General features: G+C 38.7%; 1 protein-coding gene across 4 annotated transcripts in view; it reads right to left on the reverse strand.

The window, feature by feature from the left end:
- LOC103177997 (EMAP like 4) overlaps positions 1–25,609 on the reverse strand; it is a 164,958-nt gene that overhangs the window by 26,484 nt on the left and 112,865 nt on the right. For all 4 annotated transcript variants that reach the window (XM_007892447.2, XM_007892445.2, XM_007892448.2 and 1 more), the window contains 12 exons: positions 24,875–24,907; positions 17,641–17,764; positions 16,277–16,426; positions 13,773–13,842; positions 9,952–10,062; positions 8,220–8,315; positions 7,863–7,997; positions 5,991–6,126; positions 3,642–3,793; positions 2,652–2,777; positions 1,981–2,112; positions 1,540–1,607 (listed from right to left, as the gene is read on the reverse strand). In XM_007892447.2, coding sequence (XP_007890638.1) covers positions 1,540–1,607; positions 1,981–2,112; positions 2,652–2,777; positions 3,642–3,793; positions 5,991–6,126; positions 7,863–7,997; positions 8,220–8,315; positions 9,952–10,062; positions 13,773–13,842; positions 16,277–16,426; positions 17,641–17,764; positions 24,875–24,907 — 1,333 coding nt within the window. The remainder of the gene's footprint in view (positions 1–1,539; positions 1,608–1,980; positions 2,113–2,651; positions 2,778–3,641; positions 3,794–5,990; positions 6,127–7,862; positions 7,998–8,219; positions 8,316–9,951; positions 10,063–13,772; positions 13,843–16,276; positions 16,427–17,640; positions 17,765–24,874; positions 24,908–25,609) is intronic.

Raw genomic sequence — 25,609 nt, forward strand, 5'->3', positions numbered from 1 at the left:
TATAAAGAAATCCAGTTGGAGATTGGTGCATATTAGACACCATTCTGAAATACTATGTTTTATGTAGGTAGATATCAAGCCTGAAAATACTCAATAGATTGAGAGCCGGCAGAGCTCCTTTCAGCTTTCAGAACTGCCAAAATCAGGAAACATATTTTTGATGCTGGTGCACCACCCAAACCACAAAATGAATCACTCACCATGATATAAGAATTCTGCGATCTATATTGTCACAATCACAAATGCCAAACCACACAATAACTTATTTTGCTGCATTATCCTGCAATTGATGTTCGCTGTGGCTTCCTGCCTATCAGATGCTTGTTTCCCACATCCCACAATTTATCACACAAAGGAATAACAAGATTGTTTTGCTATGAGCAAATATTTAACCTTTATTCCTGTTCCTGGTCAAAGATTTAAAATAAAGTCAAAGACAATGAAACAATAATCCAAGTACCAGCTTTCCTTCCTGTTAGAACTAAGAAACAGAAATATTATTGAGGAAGTGCCGTTATATTCAGTTGTTCCTTCTCGCCGTAACAATACATAGCTTCTCTTACCAGTAGATTAATAAACAGTTTTCCAAAATTGCCCATTATCTAAAATGTTTTCCGACTAGCATTAAAGGGGAAAGTTGTACTATTACATTGTCTTGTATAATATATTTAACAATTAACAACAACAATTACATCTGTACAGAGGCTTTCACATCAGGAGGACAGTCCCAAGGCACTGAACAAGCAGGGATCTACACCCGAGTTGGTGGTTGGGATCAGGAGGGGTGGAGGGCAGGGAGGGTAGGGGTAGCATAGTCGAAAAGGAGGGTCTTGAGACAGGTCTTCAAGGAGGCTAGGCAGGGGGAGAGGTAGAGGGACTATGGGATGGAGTTCCAGAAGGTTGGGGGCAGAGAGGCTGAAGGCCCACCCACCAATGGTAGGGGATGTGAAGCAGGCTGGAGCTAATAATTACATCTAAGATTTCCGAACAAACGGCTGCTTCAAGTAACCAGATACATTTCACAGTGACTCCACGTTTAACACAATCTACTTCCAGAGTGGACTTACAGTGAGTGAGTCAACAGGAATTTTAACGGAATTATTTAAGGAATCCAGTTGAGAAACACTCCAAGTCAGACCCCAATAACTTTTTATTGTAGAATGTAATTGGCAGCTTATTAGAAATAGTATCTCAGAATTCAACATTTATACACCTAAGTAATAATAATAATAATAATCCTTGCATTTGATATAGCGCTTTTCACGTCAGGAGGACGTACATTTTATTGCACATACAATTCCTTTGATAAAGCAAGCTATTTTATACTTCACTTATAGTAGCAAACAGGAGCTAAAATAACCCAGAATTTCCCCACTATAAATAGTGTAGTTTTGTTTAATCTGGCTTTTCGCTCCTGCTTACCTGCTTACTGTTTCAGTGCTTCTTTAGGGTTGGGAGAACTTTTGTGTGATCACGGGAAGACAAGAGGACAACATAAGACATCAGTTGACCAGAAATAAAATTAACAAATAAGATTACCTGCCCGTATGTGTTCCTATAGCCACCACAACACCACTGGGATGGAAATCAGCACAATGGCCTGGTTCCTAAAAGAAACCAAATAAATATTTTGAAATACTATGCAGTATTCAATTTTACATTCCCTCCCAAACGAAACTTCCAGGGCCATGGAACCTGGAATTGCTCAATGCAGTCAATTTTGAGTTATAAAATACATCATGTGTGGACAAAGGGATTATTTCTGATTCCAACATGTTTTATGTGCATAACCTTGGTGGTCATAAAAATCATAAAACCTTTTTATCTTTTCTTCTAAAGTTGTAAATCCCCAGAATTCTGGCTTACTACTCTGTTTGGTTTGTGGTGTAAACAGTTGTGGGTGGAAGTTTTTTTTAAAAAAGAAAAGTGTTGCACACCCCCTGTCATAAGTAAAAGCTGTAAAGGTTGGATAATAATTACATCTAAGATTTTGCTCCATTCCAGGGTGTGGTCGACAGAGTTCCACAAGCAAACTTGACGATCCTGGGCACAGCTCAGGAAAAGGTCCTTGGAAGGATGTGTAGCCAAACCCCAGAGTTCTTCTGTGTGACCCTGCCACAAGAAAAACAAACCACATCCATTACAATCATACAAACTGTGCCAGCTTCATTCATAGTCAAGATTTCTTAAATTTTATTAAACAAATGTAACCTGTCTACATTTCGCAATGCAGGAAACAACATACATAAACATGGTACAGGCTATGATCTTACAGAATGGCGGAACATGCTCGAGAGACCGAATGGCCTACTCCTGTTTCTATGTTTCTATGTCTCTTTAGACTCCAAAGATATAACCTGTTTCATTTTTAAACCAGGATCAGGTGGAATTTCAGAAACAATTGTAAATTCATTCTAAATTTGGAAGCTGATTTTCCGCAGTCGTTTTTGGGTACCGCAGGGAAATTTAAAACAAAATGTTGTGTAACAATTAATATTCTTTATTGAGGGACACATTTCCCTTTTCACTTTCTTATTTTAAGAATGTCATATAATACTGTTCCGTGCATCAGACCTACTCATTGTTCCTGTAACAAAAGAGCAATTAATTGAATGAAATTTGACCAATGTAAAAGTAAAGCTGTTACTCACCTGAACCTCCACTTGGAAGCCATCGTTAAAGGTTCCTCTCAAAATGAAGTTGCGTGATGTGCCTATCAGAAACTGATCTCCCTTCCCCTCAGCCACTGCTCGTATGGCTCCAAACTGATCAGGAACCTGGATCAACACAAAAAGTAAAGGCAATTAAAGATGCTGAGCTACTTTGAAAGTTACTTACTACTGCATAGCAATTTAGTTCTAAAGAGAGGCTCTTAGAGCTGGTCTTCGTTTAATTAAAAGATTGAGGGAAAATAGGATACACGTCTTCAAATTGACTCACACCTAAACCACTGATGGCAAGGATTTGCCCAATGTTGATAGCTGATTCTTATGCCAATGTAATTTACAATTGTTGCAACATTGAATTTTTTCACTCGACACTGTTGATCTAAAAATGGTACATCACCATCTAGTGGCAGCCCACTAGTACTGCAACATTCAAATAAACTCAACAGGTTACAACCTTGAATACTTTCTAAACCTTTCGTCTTCTGCAATAAAAGTTTTGAATTAAATATTCAAAAACCCATTTGAAAACCCATACGATTTTCCAGCCAAAAATAGCAACCAGATAAATTGATGAAGTTTAACCCATCCAGCGCTTTGAAACATTCTCCCAACATGAAAGGCACTAAACAAATGTAACTTTGCATTGTATCCTCTGTCTAGATGGAAAGGAAGCAGAAGCCAATCTATAAAAATATTACATCATTTGTGAGAAGGTTTTTCTTCCCCCAGATTGCAAACACACAGCCTTTAGACCAGCTAAGGTTGTGCAATTTTATTGAACGCAAGGGAGTCTTGAAAACAAAAAAACTCCTTCCAATGTACTTAATAAAATTTAACATTGGCTGTATAATTAATTTTGATGTGTACAAGTACTTTTCACGATAGTGCTCTTTCAAATATTGTGTATAGCAGCACTTTCGAAAGTACATTATGTCTCTATAAAAATGCAAGGGTGCATAGCAACAAGATTACCTCAATTTCTCTTTCTGGATTGAGATCGTGATCCCACAGGATGATTTTACGATCTTTTCCGCCCCCTGTAAGCAGCATTCCATTCCTCATCTGACAAAGAGTAAATACACTGCCATCGTGTGCTTTAATCTGCTTGCTGATCTGATATACTCCTAAGCAATGAAAAGAACCAAAATATTATTGAGAACCTTTAGTTCAAAATTATACAGATACATGCCTTCATGTTGACTCACACCTAAACCACCGACGGCAATGATTTTTTCAAAACCAAAAATAATTCAGAGATTAAATTTGGCACATTTTTTTTCAAAGTGATTTCAGCTGTTTTTTCAAGTGATACATTACACAGCAACACCATTAATTACACTTCTGAAATGAATGTACAAACCTCCCAATAGTCATATACCATGATGAACACGACATCAAGCACAAGATTATTTGCTGTTATTTTTCTGTATCTTATTTTTAAAACGTTGCAGTTTTTAAGTTTTCGTATTTTGAGCTCTTCAAAAAAAAAGCTAGCCTAACAGAAAAAACATATATACACACACACATATTATATGTATATGTATGTAATACGTACATGTATACATTTCCAACGTTTGTACCTCCAAATGAGTATCAACTCAAACACTGTCAGGTACAATGCAGGTTAACAAAGGGCCCAACAAAGTGCCTCAACCATAACATTACCACATCAGCATGGAACACATGTTCAGTTACAAAATAAATTCACTACATTTTCCAGTAAATCGTGTGCTGCACTTTGAGACATCCGGCTGAAGTGAAAAGCACACTATCAAGTGCAAGGATTAATATTATTATTTCCATCTCCTACTTATTAGACCATTTGTGTAGTCTGTTTGGTAACATAAGTGCCAATATTTGCTGAAATAGAGCCAATACTATGCTTCCGAATCATCTTTACGTATGATAAAGTGCCTTTCATGTTGGGAGGACATGTTAAGGTGCTTCACAGGATTGACTGTATTTCATAGACAAATGGGGCAGTCAATTTGAGAACAGCAATGTCCCACAAGCAATCAATGAAGTGAATGACCAATTTTATCTGGGGGAATGTCGGCCAGGACACCAGGAGAAACTCCTCTTTAATATCCACCTACAGCAAATAGGACCTTGGCAAGAGTGCTACCAATTCAGACAGTGAATCAGCTCAAATTCATTTATAATAATAAAATTAATAATCCTTGCATTTTGGTATAAGCGCCTTATCATGTCGGAAGGACGTCTCAAAACGTTTCACAGGAATTATTGTGAAATGGAGAGACTGTATTTTGTAGGCCAGCGCGGCAACACAATTTCACACAGTAATGTCCCACAAACAGCCATGAAAAAGTGACATTTCATTTCACCTAGAATAGTCGACAGAAAGAAGAGATAGATTCCACATACACATACCTCCACACATGGAAATTTACCTGTGACTGAAACCCAAGGCTCCACCATGTGCACTGAAATACTGTTGGAAGTTTCACTAGCTAAAACCGCATAGCTTGCTACCGAAAGTAGTCTGCAAAGCCTCCCACTGCTTGCCCAGCTTGGGCCACCCTACCTGTTAGGGCTTTGGCTTGTAAGATTAGCAGGGGAAGATTGGAGTGGGAAAAATCCATGCTTCTAGTGACAGGTCTGCCCTCCAAGTCCTTCTCGGGAGCCTGTTGTGAACAGTGCCCTGGAGAACTGAGGACTTGCCTGACAGGAACTGGACTCCCGAGATCGCTGCAGAGGATCAATTTGATTCCGATATTCTATTGCCAAGCATGTCACTTCGTAGTCAGTTCAGCTCCAAGTAGACCAGCTTATCTCTGCCATCCCCCCCCCCACCTCAGATATTCACCAGTTGCTCACGTCATTTGCGATGCAGGTTTGAGTTGTTGTGAGATGAATGGAAGTTACTTGGAACTCCCTGCAAGATTCCTGGTGAGCGTATAGCTCAGCAAGAAATCTATCAGTTTACACTTTTTGCTGCTGTCGTGAGAACTACCAATTCAGTAAGCTTTAATGAACAAGTCTCAACGGTTTGTGCTGTCTGCGTATTGCCAAACTGCGTCAGAATATAATCTTAAGGAATACAAACTACTTTTAGGCAATAACTTAATAGGCAGATTTAGTTATTAAAACATTTAAAAATAACATTCAGCAAACCCTATTTTAACTGATAATTTGCACAAACCTAAACTATTTACCGAACGCCCTATAAATCCCTTCCTTTGAAAATAAAACTTTTACCATTGGATGCGCCCTAAGGCAGGTATGACAAATAACAGTAATTAATAATTAATGATTGCAATTACTAACTTTGAACGTCATGCTTTTACATTTTGCATATACCTTTGGGTCCTTTCCCCTGTGTGGATTCCACAGTTGTTCTTGCCCATATAAGCATAATTCCACCAGAATCTCCCGTGAGGACATCACCATTTTCTAGGAATGCTAAACACTGCACAAATTTTGGTTTTTCATATTTCTGAAAGAAGTATATATATAAAAAAGCAATTTAGAAAATGTGGTGGAAGAAACGATTCTTTCAAGATAAGATGAATGTTCACATTGAGAATTTCCCTTCTCCAATTGTTCGTCTTATTTCAACTTTAAGGCCATACAGAAATTCATGATTACTCACAGACCTTACATTATCAACGTTTTTACAGCAAAAATCCCAAATTATATATAAAGTGTATGGAAAGCATTACAACATTGAACTCCATTTAAAATACCAATGTTATCAGCATCCACCTGGAAAAACAAAATGTTTTATAGCATTATATGACAAATCATAACTTTGACAGATGTCAAACTTGCTAACCTTCATTAGCCAAATTTGAAAGCTTTTGGCCAAGAGAAATTGAGGGCAGAAATGGTAGTGGAAGATTGGCAGGAGCACACCCACAATTGGATGACTTGCTGCAGCTCATGTTTGACAGCTTCTGCCTGCTACTATTCAACCTCCATTAGATCACGCTACAAGCGAACATTGCTACATTCAATGAAGTCTAATGGCTGGCCAGGAAAGGTTCGTCAGGATTCCTAATGATTTCATTATTAAATGGTTCTCGGTAGCTTTAAATACTCGACAGTTGCTATTCACTGAAGTCCAAAGCTTTGTTAACACTGTGGGTCCAATAGGGTAATGAGAGGCAGCATACTTCAGGCCTCTGCCTGAACTTCCTACTGATGTTGAAATGTCTCTTCTCTCAGTCCAGGCTGCTGGCAGTGACTGAAGGGTAGCAACCAGAAGCTGAAAATACTGGGGCTACACTTTGAATGACACTCAATTGTCAGCCATTTGAATATCTCTCATCATACAGTCAGGAGCCCAATATACTCTCAGCAAAAGAGGAAATAATTTGCCACTGGCAGAAATTCTATGGCCGACTGATGGTTTGAGATCCACTACACTGAAAACATACCAAATAACAACAGCAACATCTTGTACTTATATAACGCCCTCTACGCCAGGCGACATCTCAGAACACTTATACCTACTATACCAACTTCCAAAGGATTCATGATAGTACATATTTGTTGCACTACGCTTTTCATCAAATTGAGTGACTGCCAGGACTGCCTTCTTACATCTAAAGCTGCATTGATACTAAACCTCTCTGGTACTGAGCCAGTGTGAATCATGCTGCATGCTTTACATAACCTGGATAGATGGTTGAAGTGTAGTGCACAGCAGACTCACTGCAAAGCTTTGGTGATCCACTCAATGTCCGATATTACAAAGGCGATTGTACAACCAGCTCTTTAATAACGTTTGAAAATATAGCATGAAGCTTAGCTTCTGTAATGCACAGAACAATAGAAGGGCGTATGCATTGTTCAGTTCAGAAGCCCACAAGACCAATTTCAAGAAACGTTTGATCTGCGTGGGTGGCAAACTGCTAAGAGATCAACATTACTTTTGCATTTTTCCTTCCAAATGAAAAAACAACCAGCTAATTATATAACTTTAAAATACATTATTTGAATGCTTTGAATGAAGCGCTCTGAGGCGCCATCTGGCGTGGAGGCGCTATGTAAATCCAAGTTGCTGCTACTTTTGTTATGCTGCTAATGAAGAACAACTGGCATTTTGTTCTTCAGAAAATCAGTATTAACAATTTACTCAAGTACTTTTAGAACAGTCGTAGTTGTCGATTAAAAAGTACATTTGCAGCTTACTACCCATATAGACTATTTGTGATGTACCAAACGTACCCCAAATATTCCTTGTTTTCTAGCCAGTGAGTTCCCATTCCATGTCCAGAAAAAGACGTGTGACTTGCCACAAGTGACTATGGCATTGGGGTCTGTAGGGTGGAAATCAGCCGCAAGCACAGCCTCATTGGTACTCTGTCAAAATACAACAGAAAAGCTTTGCAATAAATATTTGATTTGCAATAAAAATGGAGTAAAGCAAACACAATACTCCACAAACACAAATACTATATTTGTTTGTTTAATTGTTTAATGACATTTTTAATTTAAAATGTTGTCCAACTAACTGGAACATCAGCAGTGAATAAAATGCAACCTCCTTGAAATAAATTCCTGCTGTACAAGTGATATGCTTACCTTTATTTCAGCAATTTTGGATTTCCTTTGCCACTCCCACACAGTCAGCATATGTTCATTGGAGTCATCCACTACACACAAATGGGTACCTGAATCCTGGGGTGTTTAAAACACATGCAACATCACTGTAAACATGTGTTTCAATGCAAAAAGTAAATTAAATGTTTGTATATTTAGGTGTAGAGTGATGGGTTTGATTTGACTGATCTAACCATCCAACTTTGCCAAGTATGAAATTGATAACAACTTGCATAACCTTCACACTGTTAGTGTGTGGGAGTGCTTAATTAGAGCTGCATTGCATTAGTTTTCATTTCAAAGGACACATTTTTCCATTGTTCATATGAATCATAATCAGTCTCATGTGAAGAAATGTTTCAAAATCCTAAGAAAGTTTGCAAAGTCAGTCACAATTGTTCATTCCTCCTTCGTGCCAAGATGGTCTTTCTTCAATGTTATTGTCAACTAATTCTCACCAAAGTAGTATAGATTGTGCCACTCAGACATCCCTCAAGTTTCAAGCCAGATTTTGAGGTTTTAATTCATAGTATGCAAAATATTCTTGTTTGATGACTGTAGCTGGGTATTTGCAAATCAGGCAACAATCAGCAGAACAACAAAGATGAGCAGAACCAGATGCATTTAAGCTGAATTCGAGGTGGATTTTTCTTTCAGTTACCAACTTTAGAAGTCTTAGAATTAGTTTCTGTACATGTTGATGAATTTTGAGCCAAATTTATCACCACGGTTCTTAGGTTCAATATAGGTTGATGACATTATGAATATTAGTTTCACAGTTGGTTCACATAGTATGATCAAACCAAAAAAAGTAATGAAAGAACAATACGTCTAAATAAGTTTGCTACAATTGAGAGGGTTCCTATTGTGCCTCACTGCAGTAAATCAATACCACACTGAAACGTACTTATTTTTGGAGTACCAAAAAGGTTAAGAAACAACATGTGAAACTTAACTACAGACAGACTCTAGAAGTAAATTTGGGAGGCTCTCAATTTTCACTGAACCTGCTTGGGCTGAACTTTGCACAGCTCAATGCAATGTACTTACTTAGTGGGTCACCCATATAAAGAGGCACATCTCAGGTACATTCTGCTAAAGCTGCACATTCCCTGAAACTGAGAAAAAATTGGCAGGGCAACAAGGCAACCTTTGTTGTTTGCTACCAGACATCCTTTTCTCCTTTGTGTTACTGAAAGTGCCCTACCGTAAGGGGCCGTTGCACAATCGCAAGTTTCTGCTTTGGAACGCATAGAGCATCTTTTCAAAATAAATAAGGAACCAAAGCTTGGGCAGGCAAATAAAAATGCCTCAGAATTCAGCTTGCAGCGATTTTCAAAGTGAGTCAAGTCTGGATATGCAAGACAGAAATAGCAAAATTTGGCACCGCCGATACATCTTTCCAACATACATTTAGAGACAAAATAGCCCATATTTTTAAGTATAGGCCAAGGTATGTGCAATTATCAGATAAATCTATCACTATTATTACTTTCTCAGCACCAAATGACCTTTTCCGCAATGGCAAAAATAAATGTCAGTGCAGGCACACTTCAAAAGATTGAGTTCTTTGGGAACACCCCTAAGTTTTCTTTTCAAGTCAGCAAATATTCAAAACAAAATCACCTTAGGGCCCAAGGTACTTGGCATTGGTAATAAAAATGAAAAACGTACTGTGATAAATTATCAAATACAAAGCAGTTTTAATACTTACAGCTTTTGAGAAGGCCAAAGAACCAACTCCTCTTTCAAATGTTCCAAGACCAATTATCTGTAATGTTTGCAAACTGACTGAATCCCACACTCGCACATGGGGCTGTAGGGGCTGAAGTGAAATGATTATAAGCTTTGTATTTCGTTAAAATATTTTTTAAAAAACCTGTTGGAGTCATTCAGTTGTTTTTTGGATTCAAAAGGTTATTACCACAGACTTTTTGTTAAACAAAAAACACTATGCATTTTTCCCAAGTAATGCTTAAACATGGCCACTGTATAGAATTAGTTGCATAACTATCGAGACTGAAAAAGCATCAGATCCCATCATGTTGAATACCATCAAACTGCTGGAGCACAAACGTGGTTTCTTGCCTCGCATGAGAGCACTCACTCATGTAGGTTTGCGCTTATAGGTTCAAATGCTTCTGATCAATTTATTAAGATTCAAACTATAAGTAGGAGTGAACTGTCAAATAAAAGGTTCAACATTTCAGTCACCCTGCCACAAACACTCAGCAACAGTTAGTTTTTGAACAATGTCAATGAGGCGTTCCTCCACCCCACCTCTGTAACCTCCTGCAACCCAAGGACCTGGACCACTCCCTCAGTTCAGCAAAACAGCCTGCTCAGCTTGTTTCATGCCCCCCGCTCAATCTGCCATTATTAGGTGAGCTTTCCCTGTTCTCTGCAACCATATTCTGGAGTCCCTCAGCCTTGACCCCTTTCTTGCCTTCAAAACTTGCCTTTAGACGTATCTTATCAACCGTGATTTTGAACCTTCTACTATCCTCAGCTCTCTCTCTCACACCATCCACCCCCCCCACACACACCAGCTGAGGAGGCTTCCAGTCAGGTTTTATAGAGCACTTTGAGAAGTCTTCCTAACATGAAGGGTGCTACATAAATGTAAATTGTTATTGTATCTTTTGGATAGCTCCATTTCTAAAAAAAATACGGCAGGCCAACTGGTCAGAAAGCATGACCTGAGCAGAAGTTTCTAAAATGTAACCGAATGCCATATCTAGATGGCATGATGGGAAAACAGACAGGAGTCCCTTCTCTCTTCTTGGTTTCAAATGGACATGATGTTACCTGCTCACACCCTCACTGAATTTCTACAAATTGGGTGAAAATAGATGGAGGTAAAAACACATGAAAAATAACAGAACACTGGTAGAACTTCTTATTGGGCAATCCTCCAAAGTACAGCCGCCTCTCTCCTCTCTCCCAGAATTTGCATGGAGGAAGATTGCAATTCTTATTTATATACAGAGCCTGAATTAATCTTCTTCTATACTAATAAAACGACAATGTCTGTCTGCGCTTCAAGAAGGATCTCAGTAAACGATTGACGCAGAGACATGATTTATACCTCATCGGAAAGGTCTTGTAACTGGGAGTGACATGGGCATATTAGTTTTCAGGTATCTCCTATCGTTCGTTAGTTATTTTCAGTTTTGCGTAGTGACACTTGGTGGCCGCGCATCACAGAGCACCTATGTATGTAAGCACGCACTGCAGTTACACCTGGTGGCCGCGGCGCTGTGGCATCCTGCATCACAGAGCAGGCACGTAGCCAAGCGGTGCAAACAAAATAAAGGACATAGACGAAGCTAATCCACAGCAACAACCACAAAATTACATTTTTAAAGCCCCGAGTCCTCTCACTGAGTCCTCCCACAGGAGTCCTCCCAGATGAGTATAGATAAAGACGAAATGTCTGTCTGTGTGTCAATCTACACTCCATATTGGATCCTTTGCTAAATTGTTGTTCTACTCCAAAACAATCTTGGAGGCTAAGGACAACACCGGCTTCTCTTCTCCATCATGAACCGGCTCCTCCACCCACCCTCTCATGTCTCGCCCATCCTCACCTCAAATGCCAACTGTAAGGCGATGCTGGACTTCCTTGAATCCAAAGTTGAGGGAATCCACTGCCACTGCATCTGCTATCCCCTCCCCATCTCCTCCTCCCACCCCGATGCCTACCCATCGCTTCCACCACACCTTTCAACCTATCTCCCCCTCCTCTCTCATCACCACCATAACCCGTATGAAACCTACCACCTACACCCTCGACCCCATCCCTAACCCTCGCCTTACCTCCCAGCTCCACCTCCTTGCCCCTCTACTCACTGACATCATTAACCTCTCCCTATCCTCTGGTAATGTTCCCACCCCTTTAAAAACAACTGTCATCACTCCTATCCTTAAAAAACCCACCCTGGATCCTTCTCTACTCCCCAGCTACAATCCCATCTCCAACCTCCCTTTCCTCTCCAAGGTCCTGGAACGAGTTGTTGCTTCTCAGCTTCGCTCCTTCCTCTCCCGCCACTCCTTTCTCGAACCCCTCCAATCGGGTTTCCATGCCGCTCACAGCACAGAAACAGCCCTGGTCACAGTGACAAATGATTTTGTGTCCATCTGCGACCAGGGCTCCCTCTGCCTCCTCGTCCTCTTTGACCTCTCTCCTGCTTTGGCACTGTCGACCACTCTATCCTCATCCACCGCCTCTCCTCTCACCTCAACCTCCTCAACCTCAGTCCTTGACTGGCTCAGATCGTACCTCTCACACCGCCTGCACTTCATCTCCACCTACAGCTTCTCCTCTAGCCCCCAGACTGTCTCGTGCAGTGTTCCTCAGGGCTCTGTCCTTGGTCGCCTCCTCTTCAAAATCTATATGCTCCCGCTTGGTGACATCATCCACAGACATGGGGTCAACTTCTACGCGGATGACACCCAACTCTTCCCCTTGACTCCAGGATCATTGGTGTCCTGACAGAATGTCTGTCAGACACCAAGTCCTGGATGAGAGCTAACTTTCTTCAGTTGAACATCAACAAGACCGAGGCTCTCCTGATTGGCTCCCGTCAGCGCCTCCTCACCTCAGGCGCTGACAGCATCACCGTCCATGGTTGCACACTCCACCTTGCTAAGCCAATCCGGAACCTTGGGGTCTTGTTTGACCCTCAACTATCCTTACTACCCCACATCTGCACCATGACCCGCTCTGCCTTCCCCCATGTCCACAACGTTGCCCGGCTCTGTCACTGTCTCACATCTCAGGCCGCCGAAACCCTCATACATGCTTTCATTACATCGAGGCTCAACTATGCAAACTCATTGCTTGTTGGCCTCCCACAACTCCTCCCTCCACAGGTTGCAGATCATCCAGAACACTGTAGCCCATGTCCTCTCTTGCACTAGGCTCTGTGACCCAATCACCCTCATCCTTGTCCAACTCCACTGGCTTCCCATCACACAGAGGATACAGTTCAAGATCCTGGTACTCACCTTCAAAGTCCTCCATGGTCTTGCTACCCCCTACCTCTCCGACCTCCTAACCTCCTACATCCTGTTGGCTCCCTCCGCTCGATGGGCTCTGGCCTGCTTCACCCCACTTTGCTTGTCCAACTATTGGCAGGTGGGCCTTCTGCCACTGGCCCCCACCCTCTGGAACTCCATCCCGCAGTCCCTCCGCGTTGCCCCCTCCCTTGCCACCTTCAAGAACCATCTCAAAACCCTCCTCTTCGACTGTGCTTTCAATCACCATGCTTCCCCCCTGCCCCCCACCTTCCCAACCCCCAGCTTGGGTCCATAACTCTGTCTGTCCAGCGCCTTGGGACATCCTTCCGACGTGAAAGGTGCGTTACAAATGTAATTTTGTTGTTGTTTGGTTGCAAGCGAATCTGCAACGGGTACAGCAAGTAAAGAATAAAAGGAGAAACAGAAATTGTGCTCAGCAGCAATTCCTTCACTATACCCCAAACGTGGGTCAGTGCAAACCCAATTGTTATCAGGAGGACTGATCATACTCACTCTTCCATCTTTGTCTACTCCAGCTATCTGTCCTGTTGCAATCTTGATTTTGTCTGGGTGAACTGCAAGGCTGAGGAGTGGGGATGAAAAATCGTAAAACAACAACGTGCTCTGGATAAATATCAAGTTGTACATTTTTTAATTGAATAACTTAAGCAGAACCATAAAATAAATGTCATGATTTGGATAAAACAGATCCAATTTAGGCTTCAACTGAAATGTATATGAGTTCCAGAATCAAATCCACACTTCTGAATGTGCCCAAACAAAATAAGCTACCTGATGGCAAAGGACTTTTCATTTGGAACTGAAGCTATTCAGTAGGTTTATTGTGATCATGTTGAATATCCTCATTTACTTACACGACATAGTGAGAGGGTGTTTGTGAGAGCTACTATAAATACTGCAAGTTATAGCCCAGGTATCAATAATGTTGTTAGTTCCAGCACTGTGATGAAGGAACAAACGGTCAATAAGAAAATTCTTGGGGCTTATAAATAATAAAATCAAACACAGACATGTTTGAGCTGTTCTTTAAGAGGCATAGCTTGACAATATCCATGCACCATGAATATTCATGAAACCAATAACCCAAAATCTACTGTGAATTTTATACTACAAAAAAGGTACAAATTGCCATTGCAGGCAAAGCCATTGTCACTGCAGGCAGCTCCATTGCAGCTGCAAGCCATTAACAAAAGGAACACATCACAAACATGGGTGGTTTTCCAAACTCCTATCAGAAGCCCCATACCTTTAGCCAATGGCTGATTTGCTTACAGGTACCATGTGCTGAGCAAGCAAAGCCTGCACAGACTCTCTGACCTTCAGGGCAGGAACTGCTGCCTACTAAATAGTTATGAGAGGCGTTAAAAAAATAGTTGCATAGGCCATCAAATAGGGCAATTACTACAGCTTCAGGACTGGGAGCCAGTGTTGCACAATTGTTTCCAGAAAACTATCTGCAATATAAATTAAGACGTGCTAATTTAAGACTAGAAAGGCATAGCCATTCGTAATCAGATCAGATGGTAGCTCTATTCAAACATGTATGGTAAGTTTGTGTATAGATTCACAGATAGCTGCCCGACAGGAGAACTTTTAAACAGAAAACAGAGTTTCCTCTTCCGTCTAGCTGGGCTGTTCAGAATCTCCAGACTCACAACTATTGCATAACCAGCCAATGAGAGAATCAAGGAGTCACTCTGAGAAGAATTCTTTCTTGATCAGACCAAGGACAATGTCTATTCCTGTAAACATCATTACGAGTTTCTTAACATTTTGTTAACATTCACCCACAAAACATACAATCAATTCACTTTACAGTATATTCCATATATTCTGTGAAGCGCTTTGAGACGTCTCAAAGATGGATATATTATGATCAATTTATTGAACTAGATAGAACAGCTCGTAGTATTGTCTTTATACAGCTATTTTAAGAGCCTGCTGGGTCTGAAGATCCAGACTGATTCGTTTCTACAGAGGAAAGGAACCTACAATAACCGAAAGAGCTTCCTAAAAGGCAATGTAGTTTGCTTACGGAGATCGGGAAGGTAGTTTCTGCTACATATTTACCTTCTAAAGATTCTTGTTGCAAAATACAATTTCAAGTGAGTCAAACATTTAATCTGGTGATCCTGTAAACAGTTGAAATCAGCTGGACGTCGCCAGGAAAAGACTCAGCATGATTAGTCCAACAAAGACAGCCACTTCACAGAAATATACGTCAATGCTGAAAATGAACTCTGACATTAAACCGCACATAAATTGGCAAAACTTTTGTAGTGAGTTCATTCTTTGAGTGCTCATGATATATCAAATACGAATTGGACTATCATTCAGCTTCACATATGGAGCCAAGCCTGCTACCGAATTGGCTCCATCGACCGTTTGGTTTTCCTGGAAGAGATTGCTCAGGCAAACTATAAGAATGTAGCTATTGTTCTAGGATTTGCATACAAACTTCTAGCACAAATTTATGTTTTCCCTGAATCACATGAATAATTCTCTTAAAACTACAGGGAATGAACTAGTGACTTCATGTATATTAGTAGAAATTTCTGGTATTCAACTTTTCCAATATTTTTGTATAAACATTTTCTTCTTTTCTCACCATTTAATAATAATAATAATAATAATAATCCTTGCATTTGATGTAGCGCTTTTCACGTCGGGAGGACGTCCCAAAGCGCTTCACAGAATACACTGTAAAGTGAATTGACTGTATATTTGTGGGCAAACGCGGCAGCCAATTGCGCACAGCAATGTCCCACAAACAGTCGTAGATTGAAAATGACCAATTTATTATTGTTTTTAGTTTTGGAGGGATTATTTAGTATCATATGGGAAGATTTATGTTTATGAGGTACAGTTTTCCAAACCATGGAACTCACAAAGTGTTGGGAAACCAAAGGTCTGCTTGTTTCAACAAAAAAAATCTTCAAACAAGTCCATTCTTGTAAATTCCTGATGGGGAAAGAAAAATTGTACAACTGGCTCACCATTTAACACAATCTGTGTGACCCAAGTAGTGTCTTTGTGTCCTCTCCTCAACATTATACAGCACCACAACAGATGCTACGAAATAGACAATTTCTCCAGTAGGGAGGAGGTAGACATTGGAACGACAGTCCCTCCCTCGATAGCCATATCTATTATTTTAGTTAAGGACATGTTAAATTGAAATGGACTTACTAAACCATCTTTTTGCCCTCAGATACATTTTATTATAACATTTCCAGCATTACTTAAAATGCAACAACTCGTACTAAGGGGAAGAAACTAGAGTTCAAACTAAATATTTTACACATCTTTTAAATAAGCAAGAGTGTTAAGGGGCAATTCAAATCTTTAAGGTATTCACAAGCTACTTATAATTCTCTTACAATATATAAAACTAAACCAGATCATTTTAAGAGTGAATTTGGTATAGTGGTGCAGTAAAGGAGCAAGTCAGTACTTGGTAAATGGACAGCTTTTAATAGGTTAGTCAGTCCTTAAGGCGAGTATCTAAGCAAACCCGTTATTTTAAACCTGACTAACCGCCATAGTTCTCCACTGGATGACATCATTCACATTTTGGACTGCAGGTATTGACTACTAGTTTTGTTTGGCTACTAGTTGATTCATGAATCTTGAGATGGAGCTTCTAAATTATTGTTTATTCCTTCATTCACAAATAACAGTTATTAAAGAAAGGAATTATGGGAACAAATGCAGTAAAATAGTTTTAAACATTTTTGGCATATAACTATTCTGTAATATCTTTCTTCCAGCATATATTTACTTGAAAGAGGCTTTTGGTTAAATTCCTTTTCTTTCAAAACAACCACACCTTCAACAAAACCACAGATCATTGTGGAACTAAGTTTACTTTATGCAGTAAGTCTCTTGTTAAGATCCTGAAAGTAAACCAAATTAAATCAGATTCTGATTACTCCATACGAGGGCATGCCAGATCTGTGTAATACTACAGTTATTGTTTAAATAATTTATACAATATAAAAAAACTCAAGAAAAAATGTCTATTCCACAGCCACCAACAAACACATAAAACAGGCACTGTATCATATGAATTTATCAGTAAATCTGCAAATCTACTATTTTGTCTAACCTAATTTCTTTTTAGCATTTTAGAAAGCTGAAAAAATCACCCCAGTTATATACCCACAGTACAGAATAATTCTCCAATTTGCAGTGACTGCATAGGTTATGCTATTCAATGGGATATGCCGATTCGATGAAGAATAGATACACAATATGTAGATTCCAGATTTAAGTGCAGTATTTATAAAATACTTAAAATTAGCAACTGATTGAAATACCATAGGTGAATGGTTTTAGGCAAGCAACATGTCAAGGATACACCCACTCGAGCTTCAGCTTCTCAGAAGGCAGTTCTGACTTGATCTCATCGTAATTTGTTACATCAGAAGGAATGTACATTGTGATGGGACGTCCCCGCATGAACATCTTGATCATATCTCCCTCTGTTTAAAACAAAACCATTCCTGTTAGTAAAGCTATCTGGGTTCTGTAGCTGCAGTTGGGAAAATGCATTTATGCATGCTACATGCAATGTAGATTACAGCACATGGTTACCTCGAAATTTAAGAAGCAATTAAGCAATTAATAGGATTTTGTTTCATTAAACGTTTACTGCTATACCTTGGGTCATGACATTTTGNAAAAAAAACTCATTCTAACTTTACTTCAAAGCTGTAACTCGTGCAAAACTAGCTGTTTTGTTGTACTTTGTAACAATTAAAATCTTGAAAACATTTCAAAGTACTTTTCTTGGCAAAAGATCCTAAGCTATTAGCAAATTTATTTAAACCATAGTCCAATCTTCTTTAGATTGTTTGATTGACACAGAAGGGGAATGTGGTCATAGAATGGGCAATTTGAAGATAGTAAATGTGGTAAATTTAGCAGAACCAATAAGTTTGATCCAAAGCATAGTTGAAGGTCATGAATGGAGGCAATAAATCCAAAAAGCCCCCAAGAAATAAACTTCAAAAGACATTTTAATGCAGTACCACTTCTACCTCCCCATGGTACTATAAACTCCCTAGTTGTCCAAAGTAACCAAACCTGAATTCTTCCTTAATGAAAAATATTTTTTATACAATGGTGAATTCAAAATGGTGAAATATAACAATAAAAATGCTATAGCATTGGCTGACAATATTGTGATTAAACATTTTAATATGGAAAAAGAAACCACAGCAAGGAAATATCGTTTTATTTCACCAAATGGAAGCAAGAGTAAAAAAAATGCTTGTTTTTCCAATTTAGAAAGCTATCTCTAGTATCACATTAAAGGCCCACAGAGTCGTAGTGGTATAATTCTGGACTGCGAAAACATGAAAAGATAGCAAGTGGAGGCCTAATTATTCTATTTAGTTAAGTGTAGAGATCTTGCTCAGATCATCAATCACCTCCCTCTTACATTGGTGCCCAACTCATTTCCCTTTACAAAACATTAATAATGTTTACTGGGTATTCGATGTTCTGGAAAACAAAATAGTCATTCCAAGTGTTGTTGCATGGTTATCCATTTACTGTAGATTAAACAAACCTACATTTTATTAACACGTCATGACCCAAAGGAGATGCTTATTTCAAACCAATGCAAGTAATTAGCTAAACCATTTGTTTCCTTATGCCAATAATAAGATAGTAAAAGCAACATGCAAATTAGGAAGTGAAATAAGGTGAACCATGATAGAAATGTACAATTAATAATATCTATCATGCCTTAACCCTGCAGACCTCATCTCTCGAATGTATTCGCCTAAAAAAAACTTCTTGTAAAAGCAGTTGCATCCAAGAAGAACTTGGAATGGTCCAAAGTGGGAAGACAATTGCAGCACTGGAGAGGGTACAATGAACATTCAGTGGGATGATCTTAGGGTTGAATGGAAAAGCTAAAATAAAAGGCTTCAAAAATAGGGCTGTATATATCATCAGAAAAGAAATTAAGGGAGGAGATAATGGATGTATTCAAAATTATGGAGATATCAATATAGTAAACTGCAAAGTTATCTTGGTTGTTAAATTGGTATCACCAGACTATTCAGTTATGACTGGAAGGGCAAACGTGAAAGCTGGAGTTTGGGTTTTAAACACACACAGCGGGTTATTAGGATGCAGAATGTGTTGCCACATGTGACTATCAAAGATAAGTCAGGGACATTCAAAAAGGGAATTATGTAAGCATTTGAAGAATAAAAGTTGTAATAGGATATGTTGAAAGAATAGGGAAATAGGATGAGGGTAGGTAGCTCCAGTGAAGGAAGCTTGCATGACACAGGCATGTTTGGCCTAATGGCCTCTTCTGTGCTGAAATCTCCGAGTCTGTAATTGCTGGCCAATTTTACATGGAAACATTTATATTTAATTTCAACAGGCAAGAAAGCTCCAAGAAATCTGGGTTTATATATGCGCCACAGGTCATTTTATAGCATTCTGTCATCCCTCCTTAAATGCAAAATACTACATTATTAAAGCCATTTTAAATACCAATCTGTATCTCATTCCTTAAAGGTTCACTAAATCACATAATAAATTGACTTCTAGAAATGATATAGACCAGAACTAACCAATCATACAATGAATTATTCCAAACATTACCATCAGCAAATGCTCTAATTAACTTGAATAAAACAGACACAAACTAATACACCACTGGCCAAGCTTGAAATCTTGGGAATGGACAAAAACACAAAAGATCCAGAAAAACTGGAAGGCAGCCAACATTACAACTATCCTTGTCAACTACAATGGCTAATTATTTAACATGTCGTGAGTTGTTACAACACTCCTCTTCACATTGTGCCAAACCTATCCAGCGATGATTAAATGCTTAGTCAAAGCTGCACTTCAATTTTAAAATTCTATTCACAATTAATCTGTCATTCACCAAACAATCTGAAACTTCAAGACTTCAATTCACACATTATAAAATAAATTCCCCATTGCAAGGAGAGGATAATAGTGAACAGTCATGTTTGCCATTAGCAGTTTTAAGAAAAATGATTAATTAAGAGAATTCTCCAAAGGTCTCCACTGCTTGTGCTAAGCTCATATGAACCATGCTAATGCATTTTGTTTGTTTACTATCATTTCACCTGAAGACACTGAATGTCTGCTGGAGATTGTTCCACGCACCCCAGCAGCTTTCCAATAACTCACCTAAGTGACAATTTGTCACATGAGATAAATACTGTATTAGCAGGGGATATACTGTATTAACCATTGGGGACACCTCAGCTTACTGTGATGCCAGCTCTTGCCTCATTCAATATTACAAACGATTCACAATGGAAGTGCAGTGTGTTCTTGGATTTCTAACATGAGATAGGCATAAATTCCACATATGAAATAGTATAAAAGAGATCAGAATAAATTATGTAGAGCAGCTATATTTGGCATTATATTTCCAACATGAGAGGTGATACTTCACACTTTCAGACAGAGAAGTTACAACCGGTATCCATCCACTTGTAGGTGTGGGTGCATGAAGGAACAATTCTTTGCTTCATCTAGTTCTACTTTTGTGTGGGTAAATAAAACCAACAATAACCATAAGTAAAATTAAAAACACTTTACTCCCGGCAGTATCAAGTTTGTACTGCTTGCTCCACATTATTTTGAATGACACTGAAAACAAAAACCTTCACAATTGCTGCCTATATCAGCGCAGTTCATTGCCAAACGCAGCACTAGGATTATTAAGGGAGCAACATAAGTAACAACACATGGTGAATTGTGCTGCACAGGCATTTTTGAGCATACATGTGAGAGGCAAGGAGAATAAGAGAACAGAGGATTTTAACCTAGAGATCTTTTGGAATTCAAAATATTTGACAGGTAAAACACCAGTTACCAGGTGACTGGACAAAGGTCATTGAAGACCCAAAGCTACCTGTAACAGTTTCAGCCAAAGCTATATTTTGTGCTGAATGCGAGTGAACTAACAGCATAAACTACCCTGGGTTCTGCACTAAATCAGGTTTCAAGGAGGCCACAAAGATTGTTGCTGTGAAATGATATACAGGCACAGCGGGCAATTTCTCAAGTTCAAGGATTAAAGAGGCGTTTGCTTCTTTCAGTTAGAGAATCAAAAGGTGACTCAAAATTAGCATAATTCATTATTCAGCAACTACTATAATTCTTGGTGATTTATACAGTGGAGACTGTTAGGATTAAAACACACTGATTCCATCTCATCACCTAATTCTAGCTCTACAGATTGTGAATGATAGAAATTGGTATGTGTACATTTCAAACGTTACGGGGAAATTCAGCACTCAAAGAGTAAACAACTTCCATCAAACTCAGTTCTCCACTAAAAGTGCAGTACCTTACCTTGGAGAAGAGCACCCTAACTGAAAATCAACTAAATGGAACCAGACTTGGAATGAGAGGAAACAGGAAGGAAGTCACTGAGAAATTATCCTCCACTGCAAAGATCTGACTGCGCCCTGCCATCAAAATATTTCCAGTTCTAAAGAATGTTTGCAATTCATTTTAAATTTTTCACGTAGAAAGAGAAATATTTTTTAATGCCTCAAAACACTTCAAGCATGGTTAAATGCTTTAAACAATATGTTGAAAAGAAAGTTAAATGTAACCGTGTTAATATTTATCACAGCCGAGACTATTTCAAGACAAAAAAAACCTGGATGAGTCCAACTTACTATCAGATTTTTCTTGTGCTCAAGGGAGAGATACTCTCCCCCTTATTGAAACCATGTGTTGGTGGTGTTCCAGTATTCCTACGTTTGACCTAGCAAGGACAGCTGCAGTATGAAGTGATCTCTATTCAGCATCAACAACATCCCTTAGTCACAATCTTAGAAGAGCAGTCGTATTGCATCAGAGTGAATGATTTTTATTTCAAACTCTCAGTCCAGGATGGGACTAAACTTCAAGCCCTGGAAGTAATTGCGCTAACCCACTGTGTCGTTCAATCTCCAGGTATCAACATTTCTTTAGATCTTTCCATAACCTAAGTCCACCATTATAATGTTATGGAATAAAGGTTTAGCAAGGTTTAAAAACAGAAAAGCACAAGCTAAAGTTGCCTCCCAAGAAGTTTTTTAAAAGAAATACACAACCGTATGAAAATCACCAAAAGATCAATTGCCATTAACTGTTGTAAAGCACTCAAAAATATTTTGAATACTATTGCACCGATGAGCTGTTTTCCAAAGCTAAAAGACTTGCACATATTTTCAGGTGATGCTGTGGATTGGGTTTGACGTCTGACCTGTCTAGATGGAATTGATATCAGAAAAGGCAGCCAAATATGGCTTCTAGTTAACACTTTCTGTAATAGGAGCCAATAGTTCATCATTGACAATGAATCGTTCTTCTTCAGAGGCCAAAGTAATTCCCTCTCCTGTTTGCTCCATATACTCTATTTAATATCCTATGCTAATTGGAAGAAATTAGTGACATTTGTCCCAGGATTAATACATACACTGTACTAAGCTGAAATAACAACTTTAGAGTGGTATCTCTATGAATACATTATGTACTACTGAAGTACAATAAAACGTAGTAATAATAATATAATAATCCTTCCACTTGATAGCGATTTATCACGTCTTCGAGACATCTGAAAGTGCTTCACAGAATATAAACTGTAAAGTTAATTGACTGCATACTTTGTGGGCAAAACACGGTAGTCAGCAGAATAGGAAATGTTGAGTATCCAGGAGTTTTCAAAGGCAATTTCACTGCACTGCACATGGACTCAGACAATTATTTGACAATTATCGACCTCTATTTGCAATTTTCTCTCAAGATATGTAATTTTAGCTGGCACAATAAAAGGCGCTTTAACATTTATGATTTTTACCACTTTTATCATACTTGGCAAACAAAAAGGTTAGCCTAGTGCCATTATTGGCTTATGTTAATGACTAAAGTAGAATCTTTTTAAGATTCCCAGATTGGAGGCTCTAGCAGTCTTGCTTAAAATGTACAGATACAATTTAGAAATCCTTCAAGCTAGTACAAACAAGTCAGAACAGATACATTTTATTGCCACCTTCTTTAAAAACAGTCCCATTCACCTTTGGCTGGTACAGGTTTTAAGTCTGCTATGGTCTCCAAACTATAAGGTTTAAGTCTCCAGGTAAATAAACTCCTGACACTCACGCTGAAGGAAGGAATTTTTTTTGTTTAGTCTGCTATCAGTGAATAAATATTAATGTCTTTTCAGAAAATCTGTTATTTCTTCACATCCAACTCCAGGAACAAGTATGCATGGAATTTGAAAAATACTAGTCAAAGGAAAAATTGGAAAAGTTAAGATTTCTGCCAAAAAGGGGCCATGTTGTTCCACTCAATCTCACCACTAAAAACTGAACTTCGGCATCCTGGCTACAGGCAAATAGTAAACTAAAATATTACCTATAGTGAGGGAACCAAAACGGGGCACCTCTATTATAACACGGTTGTCTGGGTCTGGATCTGGGCCAAATCTCTCAGGGCAAAGATTATAAAGAAGATTTAAAAAATGGCCAACTTCCATTCCCTGTGCATTGCATATGCTTCGCCAAATGTCATCAGCATCGCTTCTTAAATGCACAACATGCAGGAAGTGACATCTGAGATGCTTCCTGCACACAGCGTGCATCACTGAGAGTTACCCTTTTTTTAATATAAGTGCAGGAAGTGGATTTGTCAGCCCCAGAAATCAAGCTTTGACTATAAAGTGAGTCCAAGCAAAACTGTGCTCAAACTGCGTTCCAATGAGGACCCCCCATATCATTATCCTGGTACTGAAAAACAAACATAGATGTACTGAATCTTGCACAGTAGATTGTCTTAATCGAGCAACGTGACTTTGCCACAATTACCTGCAACACTATATTAATCACATTTGTCTGTTCAATGCCATGGTGTGAGTCAAGCAACATAGGTTTAGACATTCCTGAAACTAACCATAAATAACCAAACAAGTTTTAAAATGCACCACCTCCATTGCAAATGGGCAATCCTCCCCTGATTAATAAGCTTACTTTTAATGGGATTGGCCCCATTAGAAGTTAAGGATGCTATGTTTATAAAGTGATGACATGCTAATATTTGCCAACAATCAAATAATCACTCCAAAAATGTCATAGCTGACAAACATGCTTAAATAGTTTCCCAAAATTATAATTGAAGATATCAGACTTGGAACCAGAGCTTTAATCATTGTTCACATCCTTCAAGCAAGTTTAAAAGAACCCAAGTTATAAGCATTTCTCATGACCGAAATAAAACCTTGAATTCAAGCATTTTCTGTTTATTCTATTGGAATAATCGTTCTTGAAATCTTTATATGTTTAGCTCTATCTTTAGAACTCTTATCTTCTAATTCTTATCTTTTTAACTCCACAGCATGGTGTAACAGTGCCAAAAGTGACAATTCATCCATGTAAAACAATTATCAACCCCTGAACAATAAATGGATGGCTCACTCCTATAAACTGAATGCTTTACAATGACTGTGCGGTCCCAGAAACCAAAACCCAAGAAAGACTGTATAAGCTGGAGTTAGAAAGCAGCTGATTGGATGCAATTTGACTGGTACTTACCTTGGCTGTACGCTCCACGGCGTGAACTTTGGGCTGACCACAAGACAGAGATAAAACAACTTAAAACAAATCATGATATGTAAGTGAAATGTATTACCTACCTTAAGACTGAAAAATACTCAAATCAAATTTAAAATACTTTATAAAAATCTTAAATGAATGAAGAGTAAAGCAAAAATGATAAGAGGTAAAGTAAACATGATGAACACAAACCGAATGATGAAAGCAACAACAAAAAGACAAACAACTTCCGTAAACTAATTCTGCAGAATACAGTATTTCCTGCTCTTAAGCCCATTTAAACAATGGCCAAGATCTTCCTGAAGGAAGGAATACAACTTTCGTTGAGAAAAACAATCAATTTATTGTCTCTAAAAGAAATATAAATGAAGAGTATAACGACAAACAGCTTTTATCATTTACTACAAACACTACACTTGCCTGCACGCTTCCCATGAAGCGCTTTGAGATGCTCAACAATGTGATAAGTGGCAACAACAACAACAAAATTACATTTGTAAAGCACTCTTCACGTCAGGAGGACGTCCCAAGGTGCTGAATAGTTGGGGATCAGGACCTGAGCACTATATAAAACACAAGTATTATTATTATTCTATCAGCATAGTTGTGGAACTGTGCAAATTTGAAGTGCAAGTACCTGCAAGGGGTTAACGCAGAATATGTGCAGAGTATGGTCATTTCAACAGAATAATTAAAATCAAACCAAAATTAATT

This window comes from Callorhinchus milii, unplaced genomic scaffold (genome assembly GCF_018977255.1).
Source record: "Callorhinchus milii isolate IMCB2004 unplaced genomic scaffold, IMCB_Cmil_1.0 Scaffold3, whole genome shotgun sequence".
NCBI classification, from domain to species: Eukaryota; Metazoa; Chordata; class Chondrichthyes; order Chimaeriformes; family Callorhinchidae; genus Callorhinchus; species Callorhinchus milii.